This window comes from Battus philenor, unplaced genomic scaffold (assembly GCF_028537555.1).
Source record: "Battus philenor isolate CCGP_79_NKW_IND1 unplaced genomic scaffold, ilBatPhil1.0.hap1 SCAF_9, whole genome shotgun sequence".
NCBI classification, from domain to species: Eukaryota; Metazoa; Arthropoda; class Insecta; order Lepidoptera; family Papilionidae; genus Battus; species Battus philenor.
This window is the reverse complement of record NW_027181759.1, coordinates 8,009,280-8,022,054: the sequence shown is the minus strand read 5'-3', so window position 1 is coordinate 8,022,054 and position 12,775 is coordinate 8,009,280. Positions and strand designations below refer to the sequence as shown.

Here is a 12,775-nt window from a genome sequence, read left to right as displayed (position 1 = left end):
CTATCTCTTTCCAAAAGTCGATGTGCAATATTTATCGCTGGGTACTGTAGGTTCCTGTTTAATAACTTCTATAAATTTATAGAAAGTCATTAATGTTGGAGTTTCTTTTTTTTTTTGGTTTGTCTGTTATTTGCAGGTTAAACGTTTAGTTCGGATGTCCATCCGAACTAAACGTTTAACCTACCTAATACTTGAAGAGTTTGCTTAAAATCGAAAACACTGCTTGTCCATAGACTAAAAACAAAATATTTCTTTTCTTGTTTTGATTTGTTCCTTGACTATTAACCTCTCTCAATAACTCAATAACCGACGTAGCAAATAATAGTATGGAAGTCACAAGATTTCACTGAATTGATGACCGCTGGAACCTTAAGATTTTGGTTTAGAAATCATGGATGAGCAAACAAGAATATTAACCCTTGGCACTCGAGTACGTTTCCGCGTAGACTAACCAACTAGAGACGTTTCGGAATACTTTTCTTTATGAATTTACTACCTTCAACATAAAATAATTACATAAACTAAACTTTTATATTTTAGTATCTTGACATTTTGACACAATTTCTTAAAAATTAATTTTAGAAATTTTGTTTTGTTTCACAATATTAGTCATATGTTGTTTGATGTCTTTCGGCATGTTATTTCATTGAAAGCAGATTCCGCAATCTTTCTTACTCCTATTAGAATTATATACAGCTTTAAATTTAAGCTGCTGTATTCGGAATTTCTAAGCCCCAAAAAAAAAATTGATTACGCCACCATTTCAAAGATACAAATTTCAACTTTTCTAAACTCTGTGCAAAACGGGCAGTCTTCAATTTCAAACTACTTAAACCAGATAATCCAAGGAAACAATATATTGAAATGCTCAAAGAAAATGGACTAGTAACTCCAAACAGAATTACACCCGAATACGTAAGACCAAAACTGCATAAACCACGCTTGCATTAACTTAAAGGACAACACCTGCTTTACATTGATCGAATCAGCTATCACAGACAATTTTACCAAGAAATAGAGAAGTATAAACACTTTACTTTGAAGAAGTTCCGATATAAAGCCGTTAACTATGAAACCCTATATAAAACAAACGAATTGATTAAGACTGAAGATCTATCAAAGTATGAAGACCTAGAGAGTGAAATTATAGCAAGTATTAATAGAAACCCATCACTAAAACTAAGATATTAAATACATCAAAGACCGATTTTATAAATAAAACGATTATAGATGGTATAAATAGAAGACACATCTTGTGGCATAAACATGAAGCAAACCCAAAAAATGAAATAATTGAAAAAATGGTTAAGGCTGAAAGAAACAAAGTAACAGAAACAATGCAGAAGGCGAAACGTGCTTACTTTCATAAACCTTTAAGAAATGTAAAACGAAACCTCCTAAAACGTGGGAGCTAATAAATGAGCTATAAAACAACAAAGAAAAAGAGACATTGTCACCTTCAGAAATAATCTCAGACGGTAGGACTGGACAACATAAGCACTAAGATTATAAAATGCATCAAAGTCCCCATTCTCAAAAATCTTATGTGATGGTTAAACCAATGCCTCCGCAATTGTATGTTCCCTGATGTTCTAAAAATAGCCAAAGTATCTCCTATTTTCAAATCTGAATGTAAAACTGATCCTGGAAATTACAGGCCTGTATCTATTTTACCTGTGTACATCTAAATGAAATTTAGCCCAACCCAAATCAAACATAGTCTTAGTGCTAGTCCAGTCCAAAAAAATATCTTAGTTCAGTGTAACACCTATAATCAGAGATTTGATATAATGGTTAAAGAAATTTATGTATCAAAAGAATTACATTATACAACTATATGAAAAATTTATACAAAAAATATCTTATACTTATACATACTGCAATAGACATCGCAACTAAACTAAAACATCAAATAGACTGTAAATTTATTGCTCTGGAAAAATTTTTTGGTTTAAAAAGGCGTTCGATACTGTTAGCCACGAAATACTATTAAATATGTTGGACGGCTTAAGCATCGGTAAGGCACACAAAATCTTTCAATAATATCTCGAAAAAAGGTACCAGGTTGTTAAAATTGGTGAGCATCAGAGCACTACAGCGCAAATTACACGCAGAGTCCCGCAGGTTTCAATCCTTGGGTCGCTTTTGTTCCTGATTTACATAAACAGAGTTCATGAAATTGGCCTAAATGGTAACGTCACTCTATAAACGGACGGTACTAGCTTGTTTTATTTGGGCCCAACAATTAATGAAATAGTTAACAAAGCTCAAAATCATCTTGATAGGTTCTCCAGGTGGCTCCAAATCAACTTACTAACTGTAAATACAAGTTAGACACATAATATACGCTACAAAAAACAAACAATATGATCCACTAAAAATTGACTGGGACGAAATACAGAAAACGGATAGCCCCTTAACATTCACAAAAGTCATAAATTATAAAAGTTCTAAGAAGTGCAAATAACTTGGTCCTATGGTGTCCAAAAACAAAGTACAAGAGCAAACAAAGTATTATGTATGAAGGTGCACATATCTACAATAAACTTGCCACAGACATTAAAGACTGCAAAACATTACTATGTTTCAAGAAAGCGCTCAAGACCCACATTTTGAGAACCATTCAACATTTAGTTAAATTACCACTTCCAGTGTCTACTAACTTGATGGATACAGCAGAGCATAAACAACCCGTGTGATCGAAAAAATTAGATTACCCTACATTTTATTTTGATTCGTCTGCTGCTGCGACTCAGTTTATAATCTTATAAATAATAATATAAAATATTATTATTTATAAGATATTTTTTGTATAAGTTTTTCATATAGTTGTATAATGTAATTCTTTTGATACATAAATTTCTTTAACCATTATATCAAATCTCTGATTATAGGTGTTACACTGAACTAAGATATTTTTTTGGACTGGACTAGCACTAAGACTAACTAAGACCTATTTACAGGAGCTACGCTCAAAGGCGCTCGTGGGAATCATGATTTAGCATTCCGATACAAGAACGCCCGAAAGGGCCGAACCTCCGCTAAAATTACTTGTTTGTAATATACTTCATATTGCATAACTTTCAGAAGTTAAAAAAAGCACTGGTGTAAAGGTTAGTAAACACTCATTAATCATAGTTCTCTCATCTTACAAAATACCTTATTTTATACATACAAACACTGCTCTAGAATGATAATATTAATTGAATAAATATATCTATAAGTAATAAAAATATTGATATGTGCATTATATATTATTTCTTTGAATAGATCGTATATAATTAGAATTTTTTAAATAACATTATTTTCCTGCCTTATAACTAAATATATATAATATATGCAAGAAAAGTTAAATAAGCTTTTCAGAATTTTTCACCCAAAGTGAAGTTGTTTGATATTGTTAAATATATACTAACAATAGTTTAATATTCTCCCTTACTCATTGTTTTACACTTGTAAAAACTTCCTAATTGTGTACATGCAGATTGTAATAAGAAAAAAGAAACCATAAGTTTAAAACTATTTTTCTTTGATTAGGCGAAAACTATTCCATTACAGGTTTTGCAAATGATTTGCTTCCTTTGAGGATATTGAGTATTTTTTCGAAGGATTTCTTCATCAACCCATTTCATCAATTGATCTTTAAGAAACAATACTGTCTCTTGACAAATCATTCCATCTTGGAAAAATTCTTTTAAAACAATCACAATACTGTTGTCGTAATTTCTAGATGGCTCGCCAAGAGGTCTTTCATGTTTCATGTAGTTGAAAACGAATTTTACAACTTGAACTATTAAATCTTCTTCTGGACTCAAGAGTTTCATTTTGGCGATTTCAACCGGCAAGAGTTTCGAGAGTACATTGAAACAGATGGTCATGAGTTTAGCATAAACGTCTTGACTAAGATTCTCTAACATTTTTCCAATGTCTTCAGCACATAAAGCACTTATTCTTATCAAATGGGCACCAACTCTTATTATTTCTCCTGGATGGATTCCAACAAGGAAACTATTATCTTTATTGGAATCTGAATATGTTGCAACACATGAATTAGGTATAACCCTTGTGGAAACATTCCTTGATGTAACATTAGCTGGACCAAGATTAGAGAACAGTTCGGACCTGCTTTGCTTTCCCATATTATACAACTCTGAAGGATTAAATTTGTGCTGAGCATTTAAGTTAACTTGTCCATCTGCTGTCATTGATATCCTTAACTTATGCTGATTAACATCTTTGTTTATACGAAGGACATCAGTGAAAAATTGGTCTTTATCAAGAATTGTCTTGATGCCTCGAATGACTTCTGTGTTTCCTTGAATAGTGCCTTGTACTCTCCTAGATTCAGCGCTGATTTTATCGAATATTTTCCTTAAAAAAGTAAATTGACATAATATTTGTTATATTATCTATGTGTATATATCTAAATAAAAATTATTCGTTAAATCAAAACTAATAAGGTACTGGTTAGGTTTCTTATGGAGAGAAAAAATTGGAAAAATTTTGAAGTCATTCAATAAAGTTAGCGAGTAAAGATGCATTAAAAAATAATATTGTGTGCCAAGAAGCATTAATATGAATAAATAATTAATAACAGTAAGTTTTTCGTGCCAGCGAGTACATTATAAAATATAAACAGTACTACATACAAATCTCATTACTCAGTGTACACAAAATAATACAGCAGCAATCTTACCTGTGTCTATTGCTTCTAAGAGAAGCTCTGTATTCATTAATGGTATTGGCTTGAGCTTCTTCAATAATGCTCTGTGCAGTTTTATTAGAAACAACTGCATGGAAAAAGAAAAGTGTTGCAGCTGAAAACTGGAATACCTCAAGTTTTGAGGGCTTCTCTCCATGCTTTTGATACTGAAACATATGAATTCATACATTATCACCATATACAGAGCGATTGGTTATAGATGTAAAAGCTTTAAAGAGTTGAATGCATGGTTCATCATCAATGGTTTCAGAAATAAAAAATACTGTAATGATAAGCTAGTAGGTATAGTATAATATTGTAAGAATAAGTGTGCAAGATTCGGATAACACAATAAAATTAATTATTGTTTAATACATGTCCCTGACAACTTTTACTGTCAGAAAATATTGGCCTGCAATCAAATAAAAAAAAATAATATAATGCAACATCTTTCAGTAACTAATCACTATTTTATTAATAGGTATAAAAGCTTTAAAGCTTTTTGCTGACAAATGAGCTATAGATTAACCACTTTACACGATTATTAACGAAACACTGTAATGTATAATATTAGGTTTGTTAGGATAGACTTATAGAAGTCAAAATTTACCTTAATAATAATATTCATAAGACTGCTAACAACGCCGACACCGCCGGTTATCATGTTAGCATGCTGAAGAACCTTTACGGACGTTGCCAGTACTTGCCCCGTCTGTAACAATAATACTGTTTACACTAAAATTGCAATTAAAATGAAGAGAAAGTGGTTTTTATCAATTCTTAGCGATGGTTTGAGTGCATTATGTAAAAGCAAATTTTATTATCATTTAATTTGACACAAAATATTGTAAATAATGTTTAAACTCAATTAAAATTGGGGAGAATCTGGAAGAGGGAGAATTTGGAAAGCAATATATATGTTTCTGCAATAAAAATGTAGTCCCGTATTTTTATTCCTTTTCATACTGGTATCTGAAAATAGTTTTCGGATGTCAGTATGAAAATCTTCATAGAATAAGTATGTACAGGAAACGTTACACAACACCATAAATTAGAATTGTATGGTAGAACAAAATGTATTGTTCTCTGCTATCACATTATATTGCATTTTTAAATCTGTTTGCTAGAGATGCAAGGCTTTCTATCAAAAAACTATATTCTATTACTTTTATTATTTATACATATACACACACACACACACACACACACACACACACACACATATATATATATATATATATAATTAATTAATAATTTAAAGATTTTAGGAAATATGAAGTAGCAGTATTTATTATAATATTAATAAAAATTAATTCTGCAACAATGACAAAATTTTTAGTTCTATAATTTATAGTATCTTCTAGAGCTCTGAATACTTTCCAATAATATGAATAAACGTGTTCGTAAGAAATATAATTTAATGTTTAATCTTGCTGCGCAATAGCTTAAACAGCGCCTACCTCCAGACACAAATTTAGGAACAAAAGGTTAAGGTAATAAATTTATCGTTACAATATGTAATGGCGCCATAGTTTTTAAACACAAACAGCATTATTAAACTTGACTAAAGAAATGAAATCTTATTTTTTGGTTCTGTGTGATAGATCTTGGGTATTATAATCGTATTTAAATAAATAGCCGCCGAGATTTGTAAATTTGAATTTTTTTAGTCTCTGTGAGATCAGGTGGAATAGGTACATAAAGTTTATCTTTCGATAGTTTTTTTTTAACAGCTCGTATGTATAGTAATTATGACCGGTCTAATTAAATTTAAGAAGAATAATGTTAAATGGTTGTTACGGACGCATCGGACACGGAAACAGTGTTGCAGCAACGAAAGTAAAGTAGCTATGGAACCAATCTAATGCAAATACCCTAATTCCGAGGTTCTCTAGTTTTTTAATCAAGATTGGAACGAAAACAGTGTCAAAAGCATTGGCCAAATCCAGGTATACGCAAACATAGCTTTTCTTTTGTTCTAGATGCGTTAAAATTTTAGAAGTAAGGAGGGATATCGCGACTTCAGTGGATTTGCCGCAACGAAAGCCAAATTGCTTTTCCGATATTAGATTGATAGTTTCCAGGTAATTCACCAGTCTCTTGTTTACTAACTTGTCAAGTATTTTAGAGAATGAGTTTAAAAGATACAGAGTGGTAACTAGTGGGGTCATCCTTTGATCCGCTTCTAAGGATAGGGACAACAATAACCAACTTCCATTCGTCCAGGAAAATGCTACTAAAAAGACCCATATTGAAAATTTCTGTTAGTGGTTTTAGGATAAGATCTATTAATAAATGTCTTGCTTTCTTAATAAACGAGTTGCATATCCCGTGTATATCGCGAGATAATTGTGTTTGAAGGTAGATAAAAAATTTGTTATTTGGTGATACTATTAATTTCGATGTTTAAAACACTTTTTTACATTACACTTCACTTTGTTATACATAGTGAGTTAATTAAACTCACAATGCACCAACAGAGGGCAGAGAGACAGACAGTCAGTCATTTGGACAGAGAGTCACTTTGAACAACCAAAAAACTTTTCCAACTGAGGAGCAAAACAATACGATGTTGCACGTAGTATGTACCGTGCGCAAGTCCGAGAGTGTATATACATGCTTATCTTTGAAATCGTAACCGTCATTTCAGCCCCAGGTCATCCACTGCTGGACTAAGGTTTTCCCCATTGATTTCCTAATAGATCGATTGAAAGCGACCTGCACCATCTTCCAACAAACTTGACAAGTTCATCTATCCGGCTTGAGGGATGGACAGATGACAGATCCACGGTTTCCACATAGAATTTTAAGCTGCCACTGGTTTGCGATCTGGTCAGCAGGCGACGAGATCTATTATCCAATCTGCTGGGTTATATTGCTCCTTTACGGATGTCCTCATTCCTGATTTAATCTTATAAAGGTTATATAATCCTCTACATGGTTCCGAAAGCGACTGTGAGCTTGCTAATCAGGCAAGAGATGAAAAACCTTGTATCAAACATATCAGTCACATATACACATCTATGGGATGTTTCTGTGTGTTATACATAAATGTATATACACTTAAGTAATATTAATGTGAAGAATGCACAAAATTAACTGACCTTTGACAAGTTAGTGCCAGCAGCTGCGGAACGGGCAAGCAGGGTAGTAGCTGCACTGGCTGCTAAGCCAACACTTGAAGCTGTTATATTTAACCAACTCCCTTGGGCTTCACTATTCATTGGGCTAATACTCTGAAATATTATTTTAAGTTATGATATAAAACGTTCGGAATGTAATAAACAAATAGATTGATTAACAATATATTTAAGCCCTCTGTTTCCAGATTTAAGTGAATACATTTTAATTTCTCTCAAAAAAACAACATGAATTTTCAACAATCTTAACCTGTTAAAAATCACACCCCCATTACATAAACGGCTATTAAAGCTTAAGCTGTCAAAAAATAAATCAGTTTAAATGTTAAATCCGAATTTTAATTATTTATATAATGATTAAGTAACTCGAGTAATTAGTAGTATTATACCTGTTCATGTACCCTCCTGTCATTAAGATGAATGGAAGAACGAACAAGACCATATATGCCAGTGGCCGCTGTAGCAACAGTTGCTCCAACAAGAAAAGCTGGTCCAATAGGAGTAAATGCAGCAGCACCGAGAACCCCCACAGCCCCCAATGACACAACTGTGTTAGCTGTGTCAACAGAGCTCAGCACTCTTGCCTTAAGGCCTAAGGACGGTGATGGCGCCACTGTTAGTTTAACAGCAAATGCTTCTTCACCCTGAAAAAATAAAACATTCACTTAAAAGGAATATTTATTGCATGGTATCATTGTTCTTATAGGTTTTATTTAAGTGTGTAGCAATTGTGTGTAGCTTGAAATAAAATAATGAACCAATTAATATATAATTGAGTAAAACTTCTAAATTTTACCATAATAAAAATTATATGTATATATATATTTGTACATATATACATCATGTGACTCACAGTTGAGAGAAGAAAGATATGTAATAAATCTAATTGAATATCTATACTTGAAATTCAGAAATAAAATGAAAACTGATGTACACATGCATTATGTTGTACTTTGTATCTATGCATATATTTATGTTTCAATAAAATTTCATTTTAATTAATTATTTTTCTTACCTCAACAATAATACCTTTGTATTCACCATTTTCTGGAACAATCATCACACACTTTGGAAGTGTATTGTTTTGTAAATATGAATCCCAATCTTGATATACTCTTGCATTATCATCAATATATATTCTACATGGTTTAGCTAAAAAAACGAAAAAAAAAAACAAATAATATAAAAAATACAAATACATCTATCACATTTTATTACGAATATTTAGCAAGCAATTAATCTTAGCCATTTTACAGGTAGACTATAAGAACAATAAAAAATCATGAACATATTAAAAAAAAAAAAACTATGTGTGTTCCATACACATGTCTTGCAAACATGAAAACTTAAACATATTGTTAATACACCAATCATATTTGATGTTTGAGTAGAATAATATAATAGTTATTCTTCAATGTCTTTTTTAGTCACATAATTGTAATATATCTGAGTAGTGACAATATCAAGAAAATATATTAAAATGGTAAAACCAATAACAAGCTGGTGCTAATAACTATAAATTTTAGATATCAAATAGAAATGGTGACAAGTACCCCCCACATTGAATTTAGTCAGACATTCTAAAATTTTATAAATACAATCTGTCTAGATTATTCTTTTTACTTACTACACTATTCGAGTACAGTATAAAAATAAAAGAGAACACTACAAAACTGTACCTAGGCAATCTTTGTCATAAGTCTATGACCCTGTTATATTTCAAAAACTTATGATACATGTAGCATATTTAGCAACTTCAGCCTTTAGGCCTCATGTTAAGAGTAACATCATAGTCATGTATATAAAAAAATGTAACAATCAAAATGCCCAAGTGTCCAGTTACAGCATAGGTATTGCTTAGATATAGAAAACTTGAAAACTGATTTCTTTTTTGTTTAGTGTTTGTAAAAATTAATGTTTGGTATACATAAAATTTTGTTGTAGTTACTATAATAATCTTAGCTAAAATACTAATGCATTAATTAATGTAAAAAAACATACTATTTAGTGTTGTTGGAATGCATTTTCTGACTTTGAACACAGCAGTACACCAAATATCAATGTCATTTCGTTGATGTAAGTCTAACCAATAGTTTGATGGTTGAATTTGATAAAATTTGGTGGGTTGAGGTCTTGCACAAACAATTAATAGTATTGACACCATAATATCCTCATCATTTTGTGAATATTTACCTGCAAAAAGATAAATTTACTTAAATAAATTAAAAATGAAAATAATCAAGTATGTTAAAGTAATAGAAACATTTGAAAGTTTCTATAATGACATTTACCAAAGTTTTCAAAAGCTTACAAGAGGGTTTAAAAAGTTCTTTCAATGGCACAGAATACCTCATAACAAATAAGTGTGCCATAAAATTTTATTATAATTTGCAATAACACATACATTGTTAATTAACAAATTTATAGAGGTTAATTATATAATACATTTAATAAACGGTCATAAAGAAGACTCTGATATATACATTAAACCAAAATCCAGTGAAAGGCAAAAAGAGGCTTACCCTAGAAACTTAAACAATCTTTGTCACAGGTTTTTTTTTTAATTTATGACTATTTAAAAAAAATAATGAAATATTAACACCTTGTGAAGTTCTTTCTATTACCATCATTACCAATCTATTTTTATATTTATTTTATGTTACTATAACCCTTCTGTAAATGGAAATTATGGTTACATTGTGCATATAATATTTTCACTACATTCAAATTTAACCATGTTGCTAAACTAGTGTATCTGATAAACATGTTTTTAAGATTTTTTTAAACATGTTTTACTATGAATAAAAATATAAATATAAGAATATACAAATATAGTCCTACAGATTAGCAAGTCAGTTTCCCACAAAGCATAGAAAACAGATAGTTGCTGGAGCCTTAAGGTTCCTTTCTTAAATTTATAATGTATTGTACAATGAAATTCAAAAAGTTTTACAATAGCACCTTTTTAATAATTAGCTCATTAAATACATACTTTGTTCACATAACTTTTCATATATCTTAATAACTTGTTCCTTTTGTCTAGAGGTGTATCCTTCAAGTTGCCCTGTACCATCTTCAGCATTAGATAAATCGCCTACAGAACTTGGCCCACCAAATAAAGCAAAAGCAATATTTTGCAACAACAGCCTTCGGTCACTTTTTTCATACCTGTAAAATTTACATGGAATAACACTGTAGAATATTTTGATATTACCCTTTATTAATTACAGCACATTAGAAACACCACCAACCATATTTGAATACAGATATGTGGATATGTATATTCAACATTAACATTGCAATATAATTACATACAACTATTCACTAATTACAAGCTTTCTATTTACTTAAAAAAATCAACTGTATGTGAATTATGTATGTGCGTAAATAATTGGGCAATAATTTATCGATTAATAACAAATAACATCATTTTTAAAATTTAACTTACTTTAACCAATCATAATCCTGTAAATTTTCAAAATATTCTTGTTGAATTTCAACTGGTGATAATTTTGCTTCTATATTAGCATTGGTTACATTTTCAGTAAGAACTGAAATTTCAGATTGCGTTTCCGGGTACAAAGATAATTGTAAATTTTGAAAATTCCTGTTATTCTCCATTGTATTAAAAATAAATCTAGGGAATAACACTTTTAGAAAGATTATATATCAATTGCGCACTGTTCAATAATTTGTTTCATAATATATAACTACACGGATATGAATACATGGAAAAATTGTTATAACATCACAATTCATTGTGACATCTATGACATTGATATTTAGAATCGTGAATTACCATCGTAGAATCTGAATTTTGCAAAATAAATATGGAACTTACTGTTATTTATTTTAAGGAAAGGTCAATAAAATTTTCTAACGGTTAAAATCGAAACAAAATTATAGTGATAGAACCAAATTAAAAAGTGTTACTTCTAATTTTCATTATTATACTTTTTTTATTAATAATTTATTTGCAAAGTTTCGGGGAGGAGTTAAGACTCGCTAAAATATATTCCAACGTTATCCTGTACATTATGACAGGTGAATAACATTTTATTCTAGTCTTACCCTTAAAAAACTATGATAAAAATGTACGGTATAGTTGTTATGTTTAATGTTATTACTTGTTAAGTATGGTTTTTTAAATATAATTCCTAGATAGTTTTAATTAGATAACTTTGTACATAAAATTTTATACGAAATTACTTTGAAATTTATATTTTCTTTTGTTCGGACCAAAGAAAGCAGATTAGTCATATATACTTTAAAGATATATTAATAAAAGTAAAATTTGTGTCTACTTCCAGTTTGACGCATTCATTTATTATTGAAAGTTTTGTTATTTTGGCGTTTGTAACATGCATAGAAATACAACCCAAACATGAAATAAATGTACAAAAATAAAATGTTATTGGGAATAACCTGAAAAATTATTGATCCAAAATTTAGAGAGATCTAGCTTTCTCAATGTCACATTTTCTTTTATTTTTGACCTTTATGATATCCAGTTTTCATTAAGACCGACGATTAAAAGCGACATATGTAAATGGCAGAGGCTCAAAGCAGCTCTTAACCACTCCCAGTTTACTGCGTAGCGTTGGACCCACCCTGTGAGTGTGAGGGTGACAATATGATATATCTAGTTTAAGATGCATAGTAGTTTTTTTAAACAGACATTTCAACTGGTTTAATAAGTAATCTATGGGGAAGATCTACATCTAGCAGTGGATGTTCTACGGATTTAATGATGATAATGATGATGAACGCTATTTGGTTGTTAGCTATAAAAGTTTCATGGAGATTGAGCTGGCCGAATAGTTTGTTCCGCTTAAACTTTTTCTGCTGTAACTGAGCTCTAGGGATTTATAAAATTGGGATGGCGTTTAGATTTTGGGCTGCCTAATAGGAATTTATTTTTTCTTTGAAGTGA

General features: G+C 30.6%; 1 protein-coding gene across 1 annotated transcript; it reads right to left on the bottom strand.

Moving 5' to 3' along the window:
• Positions 1–1,862: 1,862 nt before the first annotated feature.
• LOC137932128 (uncharacterized) lies at positions 1,863–11,588 on the bottom strand. Its single transcript, XM_068775704.1, has 9 exons — positions 11,291–11,588; positions 10,835–11,010; positions 9,844–10,035; positions 8,858–8,994; positions 8,232–8,486; positions 7,807–7,938; positions 5,313–5,414; positions 4,697–4,869; positions 1,863–4,371 (listed from the first exon to the last, which is right to left on the bottom strand). The coding sequence occupies exons 1-9, from the start codon at positions 11,461–11,463 to the stop codon at positions 3,534–3,536; spliced, it is 2,178 nt and encodes a 725-aa protein (XP_068631805.1). The 5' UTR covers positions 11,464–11,588; the 3' UTR covers positions 1,863–3,533.
• Between the last annotated feature and the right edge of the window lie 1,187 nt (positions 11,589–12,775).